This window comes from Notechis scutatus, chromosome 7 (genome assembly GCF_049901735.1).
Source record: "Notechis scutatus isolate UNSWTSFEM ecotype Mainland chromosome 7, rNotScu1.2, whole genome shotgun sequence".
In the NCBI taxonomy this organism is placed as follows: Eukaryota; Metazoa; Chordata; class Lepidosauria; order Squamata; family Elapidae; genus Notechis; species Notechis scutatus.
This window is the reverse complement of record NC_142015.1, coordinates 2,870,021-2,883,679: the sequence shown is the minus strand read 5'-3', so window position 1 is coordinate 2,883,679 and position 13,659 is coordinate 2,870,021. Positions and strand designations below refer to the sequence as shown.

Sequence of the window (13,659 nt, the reverse complement as noted above, 5' to 3'; positions counted from 1 at the left end):
CCACATCAGGGTTGTGCTTGACTTTGGGGGGCTGTGGGGAGGGGGCATGGCCAGGGTGGAGGAAGGGGGGCATGGCCAAGGAAGGAAGGAAGGAAGGAAGGAAGGAAGGAAGGAAGGAGGAAGGGAGGGACGGGGGAAGGAAGGAAGGAGTGAGGAAGAAGGAAGGAAAGGAGGAGGGAGGTATGGAGAAGGAAGGAAGGAGGAGGGAGGAGGAGGGAGGGAGGGAGGGAGAGAGGGAGAAGGAAGGAAGGAAGGAAGGAGGGAGGGAGGGAGGGACGGGGGGAAGGAAGGAGAGAGGAAGAAGGAAGGAAATGAGGGAGGGACGGAGAAGGAAGGAAGGAGGGAGGGAGGAGGAAGGGAGGGAGGGAGGAGAGAGAGGGAGAAGGAAGGGAGGAAGGGAGAAGGAAGAAAGGAGGGAGGGAAGGAGGGAGAAGGAAGGAAGGAGGGAAGGAAGGAAGGAAGGAAGGAAGGAAGGAAGGAAGGAAGGAAGGAAGGAAGGAAGGAAGGAAGGAAGGAAGGCAGGCAGGCAGGCAGGCAGGCAGGCAGGCAGGCAGGCTTGGTGGGCATGGCTTGGTGGTTGTGGCCAGCTCGATATCACTTGTGTCATGGGCGCCTGTGCTGGCCTGAAGTGCCCTGCCAGAGAAAACAAGCTGCCAAACTCCGTTTTCAGCTGCAATGGCCTCCTGCAACCCTCTGCTCTTGAAAACTGAGCTCGGGAGAGTTGCTCGCGGTTCTCCAAAGCTCCGTTTTTGCTGGCAGAGGCACCACAGTCTGGTCCTTTGCTGTATCCAGGGCGGCCCCACCAGAGGTGGTATTCAGATGGTTCTGACCGGTTCTGGAGAACCAATAGCGGAAATTTTGAATAGTTTGGAGAACCGGCAAGTGCCACCTCTGACTGGCCCCGCCAACCCCATCTATTTTCTGCCTCCCATTGAGTTCCAGCTGATCGGCTGGGTCTCCTTTGGTTGCTCTGCAAAAGGAGAACGGAGCTGGAAAGCAGGTTAGTGGGGTGGGGAGGGAAGGGAAGGGGGATTTTGCAGTATAGCCTTCCCATGCCACGCCCACCACGCCACACCATGTCCATCAAGCCATGCCCACAGAGCTGGTAGTAAAAAAAAATCGAATCCTACCACTGGGCCCCATGGCCAGGTCTAAGCACCCCGCAGGCGAGATCCGGCCCCTGGGTGTTGAGTTCGACACCTCTGCCCTAAGGGAAAAGAGGAAACATTTGTGGAATAGAGCCAGGACTTTCTTGTGAGGAAGATCCCTCTGATTAAGCTCATTAACTGCCTGTTGATGTGAGGATGGATCTTGATCTATGTTGTGATGGAATTACACCACATAATATGGAAAGTTAGAAACAGCCCCAAAAGTCACATTCTCCAATAGAAGTAAATCGTGTTGCCTGGTGTCATCAATCGCCACCTCCAGGCCTCATCAGGGTCAGCTTTTGTTCCCACGGGAAGGAGAACCACCTGGCCTAGACAACTCTCCCTATCTCCATTCCTCCCACCTTAGGAATGTGGGAGCACCATGGCCAGCAAAGAGAAAGAAAGGAAAAGGAATATATAATAAGGCTAAATAAAATGGCTCTACACATATGTCCATTTTCGGGCTTGACAGCTGCGTGAATGATGGGCTAGCGGGCACACACAGCCCCACTCACAGGAACTGTGGGCTGCGGTGCTTGCAGCCTTACTCATGCGAATGGCAGGCACACAAGCCTGCGGCTCACACAAATGAAGCAGGACGCACATGTACACCTTCCCCTCACACAAAACCATTGCTTTCCCCCCCCCTCTTCCCTCCCTGTGCCGGATCGCCAATATTGGGGAACATTGCTTTGCACACTATCATATGCTTCTGCATATTTGGAAACATCTAAGGGTACAAAAGAGCATTGGGGAACTTTTGAATTTAGCTCCACTTATCCCCAGGTTGTCAATGCTACCAAAGTTCGATATATGGCCCCTTTAGTGATTGAGAGATCTGGAAAGCTCAAAAAATTGAGGAAGCTGTTGATGGCATTTTCATTCTGATTTCTCTCTCTCTCTACAGAATATATTTGGGAAGAGTAAGGCTCCGTGAGTAACAATCTCTATGGAATTTTACGGCACAAAGTCAGACCAAGAAATATACTGGAATAAGCTGGAATAAGCGGTGGGCATTTAAGGGTGGGATCTTATCACTTAAGAAGAGATCTTATCTCTTAAGAAGAGATAAGACGAAAGAGCAAGGTATCCTAGAAGGTCTTGTACAAAATAGCAACAGCACTTAGACTTATATACTGCTTCATGTTGCTTTTACAGCCCTCTCTAAGCAGCTTACAGAGTCAGCCTCTTGCCCCCAACAATCTGGGTCCTCGTTTGACCAACTTTGGAAGGATGGAAGGCTGAGTCAACCTTGAGCCTGGTGAGATTCGAACTGCGGAACTCCAGGCAGTCAGCAGTCAATAGAATTAGACCGCAATGCTGCATTCTAACCGCTGTGCCACCACCGCTTTTATCAGCTACAAGACCATAATTAATTCACTGATTTTTTGCCTTCTGAGGCAGGACGTGCCTTAATTCCAAATCGGGATTCTGTGAGAAGAAGGCTTCATAACCACAATCTTTCTGCGTGAAAGAATAAGATGTTGGTTGCCAACTAGGTGTTCTTTGTAGTCTGTCTATGTGTAGGTTTCCAGAAATGTTCTAAAAACCTGGTGGAAGCCAAGTTGAGCATGGCTTCAGATTGGAGACCGAAAAGGGCAAGGGGGGAGGAGGTGCTGCGCATTTCCTGTGCATATATATATATTGCGATATATATTGCTCTTGCGGATATACATTGACCCCATAAAATATAACCCAAGTTAAGGGTCAGGTTTTCTTTGGCCTGGCAAGAGAATGAGGTTGCAAGCTATTTTTAGCGATGAATGGAGGAAATAGGAACCTATCAAGCAAGGCTCTGACTTCACCATCTTTGTGGTCCTTAAAGGTCTGAACTTCCACCGGAACCTCCAAAGAGACCAGGTAAGTGGTAGATTCCTTCACATTGGAATGACCTCAGAAAAATGGCAGTATTTCTCTAAGTGATACCTGTTAGGGATATACACCCTAGCAGAACGTGCAACGGCAGTCTAGCAGGCAGGCAGATATGTGAGACAAAACGTTGTAGTAGCTTACACTCAGTAAGACAGATACACTGTGCACCTTAAATAGTTTTTATTCCAGCAAGAGTTATAGCATAGTCAAAAAAGTCCATATGTCATACACTAAGTTCAGTCAGTCCGGGGGTTATTCAGTTTGCAAAGTCCAGTGTCGAAAAAGAGTTCATTAAACTTACAATCAATCAGTCCAGTGATATATCTCTTTTGCAGTCAGAGATATGAAGAAAAATCAAACTTCTTTTCTTCTCTCAGCAAACACGCAGTTATCACCATCAATCCATCATTTGTCAGCAATCCAGTATAAGCCAGGGAAAAACAGTGAACTCTCTTGCTCCCTCTTATGGTGATTTTACAACCGCACCCAAAAACTTGGTTTACAGTTTAAAGTGATACATACACTTAAACTCACTAACATAGTTTATATATTATTTTACTCAAACTAAGTTAGGTAAACAATGTTATCCCTAACAATACCACCAGATTAGGAGGACTTTATGGAGGCCAAAAACAAGACCTGGTGGCTCAGGGGCTAAGATGCTGAGCTTGTCAATCAGAAAGGTCGGCAGTTCAGCGGTTCGAATCCCTAGCGCCGCATAACGGAGCGAGCTCCTGTTACTTGTCCCAGCTTCTGCCAACCAAGCAGTTCGGAAGCATGTAAAAAAAAGTGCAAGTAGAAACATAGGGACCCCTTTGGTGGGAAGGGAACAGCGTTCCGTGCGCCTTCGAAGGCGTTTAGTCATGCCAGCCACATGACCACGGAGATGCCTTCGGACAGCGTGGGTCTTCGGCTTTGTAACTGCCCCCTAGAGCTGGAAACGACTAGCACATAGGAGCGAGGGGAATCTTTACCTTTACCTTATGGAGAGAAAAAAACCTTTGTGGCCTAAGATTTGGGGGAATGATAGTCAGAAATGTTTGTTGATTCCATCATGCCTATCCAGCAAAATTATTTCTCAAATGGTGCCTAATTGTAGTAGTAGGCGTGGCAGAACCCGAGGACGAAGTTAAAAGAGGCTCCAGCCTAGAATCTCTACATAGTCACAAACAAAATAAGTCCAACCTCCCTTGAATTCCACAGCTCCTTCTCTAACTCCAAGCAGATGCTGGTAAATCAGTTTAATTGGACCTTCAACATGGAGACCTGGTCTTTCGTGCCTGGCTTTAGAGAGATCCATTTGTGTTCTCACTTCTGTCTTTCTCTTCCGCTGCTTTGCTGGGCCTGAAAACTGGAATACGCAAAGGCTGCACCATTTGGGATTTTCCAAGCTGATTACTTGTTTTCAGTAGTTCTGGAAAGATCTGTGCTTTCTGACAGAGAGACAATGCAAATCGTTGGCTTTGTTCACGTCTTTCTCTTTCTTTCCCTGTTTTTGCCTGAGATTTGTTCTGTTTCTAAGCTAGTTTTGTTCCCCTGCTTGCTAATGTTTAACACATAAAAGGCCCAGGTATATTTTTCCTAGCTGATCAGAGTGGCCCGCGTGCTTGTTCAGATCTGGGTGTATCACGTCAAGCATTATGATAGACATAAACCAGCATAACAAGGGAGGGGAGGAGCCACAATCATTGTAAGCATGAAGACTGAAAAAGACTCATTGTGTTGCTCAAGTTTAAGGCAATGCATGCAGTTGACCTAAAACTCTTGTTGTGTGTTTCAGACATCCAGGGGGAGGCGGTAAGTACACGGATTTCCCCAGAACCTGTTTCCTCAAGACCTGTGACCGTTTTTCACACTTAATAACTGTTACAGCATCTCCATGTTCACGGGATCAAAATTTGGGCGCTTGGTAACTGGCGGGCGTTTATGAGGGTTGCAATCATGGGATTGCCATGTGTCACCTTCCTAGCTGTCTTCTGACAACCAAAGTCAGTGGGGCAAGCCAGATTCACTTAGCAGCTGTAGTGATTTGCTTAACAACTGTGGCCAAAAGGTTGTAAAATGGGGTGAAACTTACTCAACAATGCCCTTGGTTAATCATGGGAATTTTAGACTCAGTGGGGGTTGTGGACTAGCTGTACTTCATACTTTCTCCAACATCTCTTCTTCCTCTTCCTCTTCTTCATTTTCTTCCTCTTCCTCCTCCTCCTCCTCCTCTTCTTCTTTTTCCTCTTCCTCCTCCTCCTCTTTCTTCTTCTTCTTCTTCTTCTTCTTCTTCTTCTTCTTCTTCTTCTTCTTCTTCTTCTTCTTCTTCTTCTTCTTCTTCTTCTTCTTCTTCTTCTTCTTCTTCCTCCTCCTCCTCCTCCTCTTCCTCCTCCTCCTTCTTCCTCTTCCTGTTATTCTTCTCCTCCTCCTTCTTCCTTCTTCTTTCCTTTCTCCTCCTCCTCCTCTCCTCCTCCTCCTCCTCCTCCTCCTCCTCCTCCTCCTCCTCCTCCTCCTCCTCCTCCTCCTCCTCCTCTTCTTCTTCTTCTTCTTCTTCTTCTTCTTCTTCTTCTTCTTCTTCTTCTTCTTCTTCTTCTTCTTCCTTCCTCCTCCTCCTCCTCCTCCTCCTCCTCCTCCTCCTCCTCCTCCTCCTCCTCCTCCTCTTCTTTGGGACCTCATGCAATTTTCTTGGGATGTTCCTTTAGGTTCAGCCAAGCACTGCTGAAGGGGAGGAGGAAGCTCAGTATACTTACGAACCCCCCCCACGAGAAGAACCGACGAAGAAAGTGTCTGTAGTCCAACCACAAGAGTCTGAACAGGGCATATACCTTGGTAAGGTGTGCAAAGAGGAGAGAAGCATGCAAGGATTATCATAATAATGGGGTTTAACCTTAATTTCTGGATTATGGCAGACCAAATTGTGATGCTATCCAAGAGATACTTTGGGACATGGTAGATTTTGGAAACCATTCAGCCTCTCTCTCTTTCTCCTTCCTTCCTCCCTTCCTTCCTTCCTTCCTTCCTTCTTTTCTTTCTTTCTTTCTTCTTCCTACCCCTTTCTTTTTCTTTCCTTTTTCTTTCTTTCTTCTTACTACCTCTTTCTTTCTTTCTTTCTTTCTTTCTTTCTTTCTTTCTTTCTTTCTTTCTTTCTTTCTTTCTTTCTTTCTTTCTTTCTTTCTTTCTTTCTCCTTCTTTCTTTTTCTTTCTTTCTTTCTCTTTCCTTCTTCTTCCTACCCCCTTCTTTCTTTTTCTTTCTTTCTTTCTTTCTTCTTCCTACCTCTTTCTTTCCTTCTTTCTTTCTTTTTATTTCTTTCTTTCTTTCATTCATTCATTTTCTGGGGTTAACGGTTACAGGTGCCAGGGCAAAAACTCAGTCACATGCCTGCAAGAGATGGACTATAAATCTATTTTTTGCACATTTGGGGAAAGTTCTTTTCTTAAAAAAAAGAGATCAATATGTTAAGTAGAACAACTCTTTTCCTGGTGTTCTCACTGACACCTGATGGAAAATCTTATCACTGGTATTTGACAGGGCAACCTGGGTGCTTCGAAGTCTGTCAAAAAGGGGGGAATTGGGAAACAAGTTGGCTTGTTGTTGGCTGCAGCTATTGGGCGGCCCAGATCTGAAGTCAAAGATGCCTTCAGAAAAAAGGGCGACATCTCTCATTTAAGACACATAAATTGCTATGTAGCAAAGTTGGACTGAATAATCCATTGAGGACTTGTACGGACCAGAGAAAGAGGTTTCGTGGATGAAGAAGGTGGGATAGGAGGAGAAGAAGAAGCCGCTGCAGCAAAAAATGAGAAAGCGAGGGAAAGCAAAATGTCCAATGTTGTCTCCGATTATTTCTTTGCCCATAGATTGTCCAAACGTGAGGCGGTTCTCTGTGCCGCTGGGCAGTTTGAAAGCCAAGCCCTGCATGGTAAGACTTGTCGGAGTTTGTGAAAACGGTCAGAATCAGAATAGAGCGGGAAGGGACCTTGGAGGTCTTCTAGTCCAGCCCCTATACCATTTCAGAAAAGTGACTGTCCAGTCTCTTCTTAAAAAGTCTCCAGTGATGGAGCACCCACAACTTCTGTTCCACTGATTAATTGTCCTATTAGGAATGTTCTCCTTAATTCCAGCTTGCTTCTCTGCTTGGTTAGTTTCCACCCATTGTTCCTTGTCTTGTCTTCTGGTGCTTTGGAGAATAATTTGGCCGCCTCAGGGGCGGGATTCAAATTTCTTAACAACAGGTTCTGTGGGCGTGGCCTAATTTGTGGGTATGGCTTGGTGGTCCTGTGACTGGCTGGGCGTGGCTTGCTGACTGGGTATGGCTTGGTGGTCACATGACTGGCTGGGTGTGGCTTGTATGTAAATATTGTACATATTTAATTATTTTATTTTAAAAAAAGAGCAACTTTTACCCCAAAATCAGGCAAAGCAGGCAGGCAGATTGAGTTGCTCACAGAATCACAGGTTCACTCAGAGATCTATCTGCAATCTGCTACCTGAGTCTGCACTGAAAAAATAGAAGCTTCAGTCCTAAGGAAGGTTCAGCTCTGCTTTTAGATTAGCTAGAAAGCAAGAAATCCAACTATTTCCTGCTTTCTAGCTAATCTAAATCTCCCGGCACAGCAGAACAGCTGATGGTCAGAGGGGAAAAAAGGAAAAATAGCAACGTAGCAGGCAAGTTTGATGGCATGCATGCCAGGTAAGGAGTAAGTGGGCGGGAAAGGGAGTGGTGGGGCCAGCCAGTGGCACAATTTGCCGGTTCTCTGAACTGGGTAGAATCATAACAACCGGTTCTATAGAACCGGTCCGAACAGGTAGAATCCAACCCCTGGACCCCCCTCCTCTTTGTGGCAGCCCCTCAAGTATTGGAACACTGCTATCATTTCACCCCTTTTCTCTAGATTGGCCAAGCCCAAATCCTGCAACTGTTCTTCACATGTTGGTCTCCAGGCCTTTGATCCTCTTAGTTGCTCTTTTCTGAACCTTTTCCAAAGTCTCGACACCTTTTTTGGTAATGTGTTGACCAAAACTGGATGCAGTATAGTCCAGCTGTGGCCTTACTAAGGCTTAATAAAGTAGCACTAATACTTCATGTATTGTTATTATCCTTCACTCAACTACCATGTTTTTCAAGCGTGAAACCAAAGGGCTGAATCCTATAACCTTGCGCTGAATAATTTTGTCGGGGTCCCCCAAAAGTCTGCTTTTCATCTTTGCATTATACCAGCCAAGGATTCCACTTTCTCCTGGGACTGAAACCACGAACTTCTTCATATAATTAGGGATAGTCCTTGGCTTATGACCAGAACTGAGCTCAAAATTTCCACTGGTATGCAAAACACTTTGCTTTGCCCCCATTTTACGCTCTTTCTTGCCACCGTCGTTGAGTGGATCACTGCTGTTGTTAAGTGAATCCAGCTTCCCCGTTGACTTTGCTTGTCCAAAGGTCGCAAAAGGGGATCGCGTGAGCCTGAGACGTTGCAACTGTCATAAATACGAGTCAGTTGCCAAGCGTCTGAATTTTGGTCATGTGACCATGGGGATGCTATAACGGTCGTAAGGCCGAAAAATGGTGGCAAGTCATTTTTCAGTGCCCTGGTAACTCTGAATGGCCGCTAAACAAGTGGTTATAACTAGAGGACTGTCTGTATATGCCAGTTGTCAAGTACCTGCACTTTGATCTCATGATCCTGAGGATACTGCAATGGTCGTAAGTGTGAAAAATGGTCATAAGATTTTTTTCATGCCACTGTAACTTCAAATGGTCACTAAATGAACGGTCATAAGTTGAGGACAACCGGTAAGTTCCCTTCGCATCGCAGATTTCAAGATTCACAAAGGTAACAATTGAGGGAAGGTTATAACCAAGGTTAGAAAGGGATGTGGTGGCTCAGTGGCTAAGGACGCTGAGCTTGTCGATCAGAAAGGTCAGCAGGTCGGCGGTTCGAATCTCCAACACCGTGTAACAGAGTGTGTGATGACCCAGAGTATGTCAGAAATATAATAAAACCCAAAACACAACTAAAAGTCCTTTAATGCTTTCAACTTGGCTTCACTATTTAATTGTTCACAGTGGAGCAGTAAACTATTTTCAAAATAACATTTCAAAGGAAAGAAACACAGTTCAAATTCAAAGAGCCAATAACAAAGCAAAAACCAAAAACAAATTTCACTGAATAAAGTTCCTCAACAGACCAGGATAGATAATTGCCAGCTTCATGAAGATAATCAGAGACAGTCCGTTGGAAGAACTCCAACCAAGATAAACCTTCTTTAGGAATAAAACACTAATTTGTCTCCAGCGTTTGTTGGCACGCAGGTCCACACTCTCATGCAAATCTCCCACCTGCAACCCATGAAGAGGATCATGGCCCTCTCCTCCCAAGTAGACCACTCCCTGTTGGCTGTTCCTCCTCCTCCTCCGAGTCAGTCTCCACCAGGGGCATGACAGAATGAGTTCCCATTCCTTGTCCCAGCTTCTGCCAACCGAGCAGTTCGAAAGCACGTAAAAAATGCAAGTAGAACAATAGGGACCACTTGTTCAGAGTATTGCAGCATAAATTCAGCACCAGAAAAGTAAACACAGATGGCTGAGGTTTCATTTAACTTCTTTATAAACACAAGTGAATTTTGAAATCTACCAGTTGTAGATTTCTTCAACATGGAGCAAACTCAAATAGAAGCAGACAGGTTCAGAGCTTAACAGCAATTCAACTTCAGCAGACAAGCAATTTAGTTTCTCTTTCACTTTAGAGCTGAGCACAGAACAGAGATAGTATTTAGTATTTAGTACTTATTTGATTTGTCAATCACTTACAAGATACAGGTATAAGAATAAACATAGTTTTGAATACATGAGATGGATACTTATAAGAAAAATAAAAAGAAACAATAGGACAGGGACGGTAGGCATGATTGGTGCGCTTATGCACGCCCCCTATAGGCCTCTTAGGAAGGGGGTGAAGTCAATAGTAGAGAGTCTAAGGTAAAAGTTTTTGGGGTTTGGGGAAGAAACCACAGAGTCAGGTAGAGTATTCCAGACACTGACCACTCTGTTGCTGAAGTTGTATTTCCTGCAATCAAGTTTGGTGCGATTAACCTTGAGTTTGTATCTATTGTGTGCTCTTGTATTGTTATGGTTGAAGCTGAAGTGTTCATTGACAGGTAGGACATTGCAATGTATGATTTTATATACTATATTTAGATCGGACCGGAAGCGGCGTAGTTCTAGATTTTCTAGGTCTAGAGAGTTTCAAGTCTGATGGCATAAGGTATTCTGCAATGAGTAGAGGAGCAGAGAACTCTTCTTGTGAAATATTTCTGGACTTTTTCAATTGTGTTAATATCAGATACATGATATGGGTTCCAGACTGATGAACTGTATTCAAGTATAGGTCTAGCAAAAGTTTTGTATGCTCTAGTTAGTTGTGTGATATTACCAGAGAAGAAGTTATGTAGGATTAGATTAACAACTCTTAATGCCTTTTTGGCTATGTAGATACAGTGGGCTCTAGCACTTAGATCATTTGAGATGAGTATTCCAAGGTCCTTGACAAAGTTTGGATCCTCAACAAGGTCTTGACTATTTAGCTTGTATTTTATTTTCTGATCTTTTTTTGCCAATATGTAAGACAGAGCATTTATTTGTTGAGATTCGAAGTTGCCATTTGATTGACCATTCTGATACATAATCAAGATGTTTTTGAAGGGTAGCAGTATTGTCTGTGGTGTTGAATAGCTTTACATCATCAGCAAAGAGAACGCAGTTTCTCTTGATATGATCACAGAGGTCATTTATGTAGAGTATGAAGAGAGTTGGTCCTAAAACACTGCCTTGTGGGACACCACTGTTGACAGGTACAGAATTTGATAGGACGCTCCCAATTTTGACAATTTGTTGTCTGTTTGACAGGAATGCCTCTATCCAGTTATGCAGGTGTACAGAGATACCGTAAGATTTTAGTTTTAGGAGTAGTTTGTCGTGTACCACTGAATCAAAGGCTTTACAGAAGTCTATGCAGATTGCATCTATTGCTTTGCCCTGATCGAGTTGTGTAGTCCATATGTTTTTGCAGTGTAAGAGTTGCAGACTGCAGGATAGTTTTTTTCTGAAACTATTTTTTCTGATAACCCATGCCCAGATTCTCTCTTTTAAGTTTCAGCCCCCAATTCAGCTCTCATTGGCTGACCTTGTTACTAAGTTCTATTTCAGTTCATGAATATACTCTGACACCACTTTGGTGGGAAGGTAACAGAGTTCCATGAGCCTTATTGGCATCCTGCTGGCCACATGACTGTTGAGGTAATTCCCCGTTAGGAGAATGAGCGCATACAGGGAGACGTATTTGAGAGTAGTGTTTGAATAATGCACACACAGCACACAGATACACTGTACAGTAAATGTAGGTTTTTTTTACTTTCAATAAAGGTTTAAGCAAAGTTCAAAATAAGCAGTCCAAAGTCATTCACAGGTAAGGCAGTCAATTTTCAGTCCAGGGATAATCCAATAACAAAGTCCAGTGTCAAAAACAGTTCAGTATCAGACTTACATCAAATCCAGGAATAACAGCCAATAGGAGGAACGGCAATACTCTCCAACAGAAGGAAACAGAGACTCACCGAGATACACTCTCTTCTGAGACTAAGACTAAGACAACCCAGCTTTCTGGCTCCATCTTATGGCCGTTTGAGAAACCACACCCAATTACACTTTTAGGATTCTCTTAAAGAGACAGTATTAAAATGTCTATCCTGGTTTATATATTGTTCAACCCAAGTAGCTGTTAGGTGACTTACATTCCTAACAATGACCATGGAGACTATTCAGACAGCACTGGCTCTTCTTCGGCTTTGTAACGGAGATGAGCTGTACCCCCTAGAGCAAGAAACAACTGGCACGGATGTGCGAGGGGAACCTTTACTTTTACTTACAAGTGGAGCAGAGAGATTTGTGGGTTGAACGCAGATATCGTTACTGAAATTCTAATGCATTAACTATGAATGTATTTTCTATTGATATTTTGCTTATTCAAGCCAACAATTTTTTAAAAAGCCAGAATGCAAGATTGTGAAGCTCTTTTGGTCTTCTCTTTAAAAGAAGCTTGATCATTGGACAACCTTGAACCACGCCACTTACGGTTGGACTTTAGCGTAGTACACAAAAATATCTGCTACAATGTCCTATCAGTCAATGACTACTTCCGCTTAAACTGCAACAATGCAAGAGCACACAACAGATACAAACTCAACATAAACTGCTCCAAACTTGATTGCAGAAAGTAGGACTTCAGCCACAGGGTGGTCAATGCCTGGAATGCACTACCTGACTCTGTTATTACATCCTCTAACCCCCACTCCTTTAACCTCAAACTATCTACTGACCTCACCCCTTTCCTAAGTCTGTAAGGGGCGCGCATAAGCACACCATCGTGCCTTACCGTCCCTGTCCTATTGTCCCCATTTATTCATACCTCCTTCCTGTATTCATACTCCTTCATACTCTATCATCTTGTAAGTGATTGACAGATCAAATAAACAAATAAAGAATAAATTGGCAAAATGCAAACCACCGCAGACAGCTTTTGCTTCTATTCACGTCATTTAAAAAACCAAGATTGTCCAACCTTGGCAACTTTAAGACCCGTGGGGTTCCAGCTCCCATCATGGCTGACTGGGGAACTCCGGGAGTTGAAGTCCACAGGTCTTGAAGAGTTCTTTAGCTTGTCTTACCAAACTTCTCCTCTTATGCCTTACAGTTGCTCCCAAAGTCTGGAGCGGAAGATAGTGGTGTGAAAGAAACAATCAACATCCAAGCCATTGAGGAAGGTCAGACGAAGGGAATGGGGGGAGGGGCTGTTGGAGGGAGGGGCTTGTGGGGGAGGCAACACTGTGATGGAAGGACTGGCATCTTTTAAGGTGGCCTAAACTGGATTTCTAACTGTTGCTTCTCTTTTGGCCAGGGAAAGACACAATGGGGTGGGTAGAAAGTTTGTTGGGCATTACTTGAGTTATGTAGGCATGTTGGAACTTCTGAGTATCATATTGACCCAGGGGTCTCCAGACTTGGCAACTTTAAGACTTGTGGACCAGGGGTCCCCAACCACCGGTCCGCGGACTGGTACCGGTCCATGGAACAAGTCCTACCGGGCGCTGGTTTGCTGGCGCCGCCATCTTGTTTTGATGAAAAAGTGCTTCCGGTGAGCTTTTCCGGGTAGAAAGCTCAGCGGAAGCACTTTTCATCAAACAAGATGGCGGCGCCCAGCTGATGTCGGTACCGGGCCGCGCCATAAAAAAGGTTGGGGATACTGGGCCGCGGCATAAAAAAGGTTGGGGATCACTGTTGTGGACTTCAACTCCCAAAATTCTCCAGCCATCAGTATCAAAACAGAGAAGCAAAACTCCAGATGCCAGGGTAAAATTTAGCTTTTTGATAAGAGTATTAAATTTGGAGGGAGAGCAGCGTGGTGGCCGAGAGGTGAAGATGCTTGCCCTCCACTCGAAGGGTTGAGAGTTCAGTCCTAGACAGTGACAGATATTTCTCTCTCTGTGGCGCAGAGAGAAACATATCTGCTGTGAACTCTGCATAGGCGTCAGGAAGGGCGTCCGGCCGGCAAATGCACAGCTCTGTTCAGTCTCACCGACTCCATCTCAACTCAAAGG

At 44.7% G+C, this 13,659-nt stretch overlaps 1 protein-coding gene across 1 annotated transcript in view; it reads left to right on the top strand.

Moving 5' to 3' along the window:
- Positions 1-13,659, top strand: part of LOC148130010 (SH2 domain-containing protein 6-like) — a 29,557-nt gene that overhangs the window by 166 nt on the left and 15,732 nt on the right. Inside the window, exons 2-7 of the mRNA XM_087969802.1 lie at positions 2,059-2,084; positions 2,977-3,011; positions 4,804-4,820; positions 5,711-5,837; positions 6,867-6,928; positions 12,756-12,825. Of these exons, the coding sequence (XP_087825928.1) occupies positions 2,059-2,084; positions 2,977-3,011; positions 4,804-4,820; positions 5,711-5,837; positions 6,867-6,928; positions 12,756-12,825 (337 nt within the window). The remainder of the gene's footprint in view (positions 1-2,058; positions 2,085-2,976; positions 3,012-4,803; positions 4,821-5,710; positions 5,838-6,866; positions 6,929-12,755; positions 12,826-13,659) is intronic.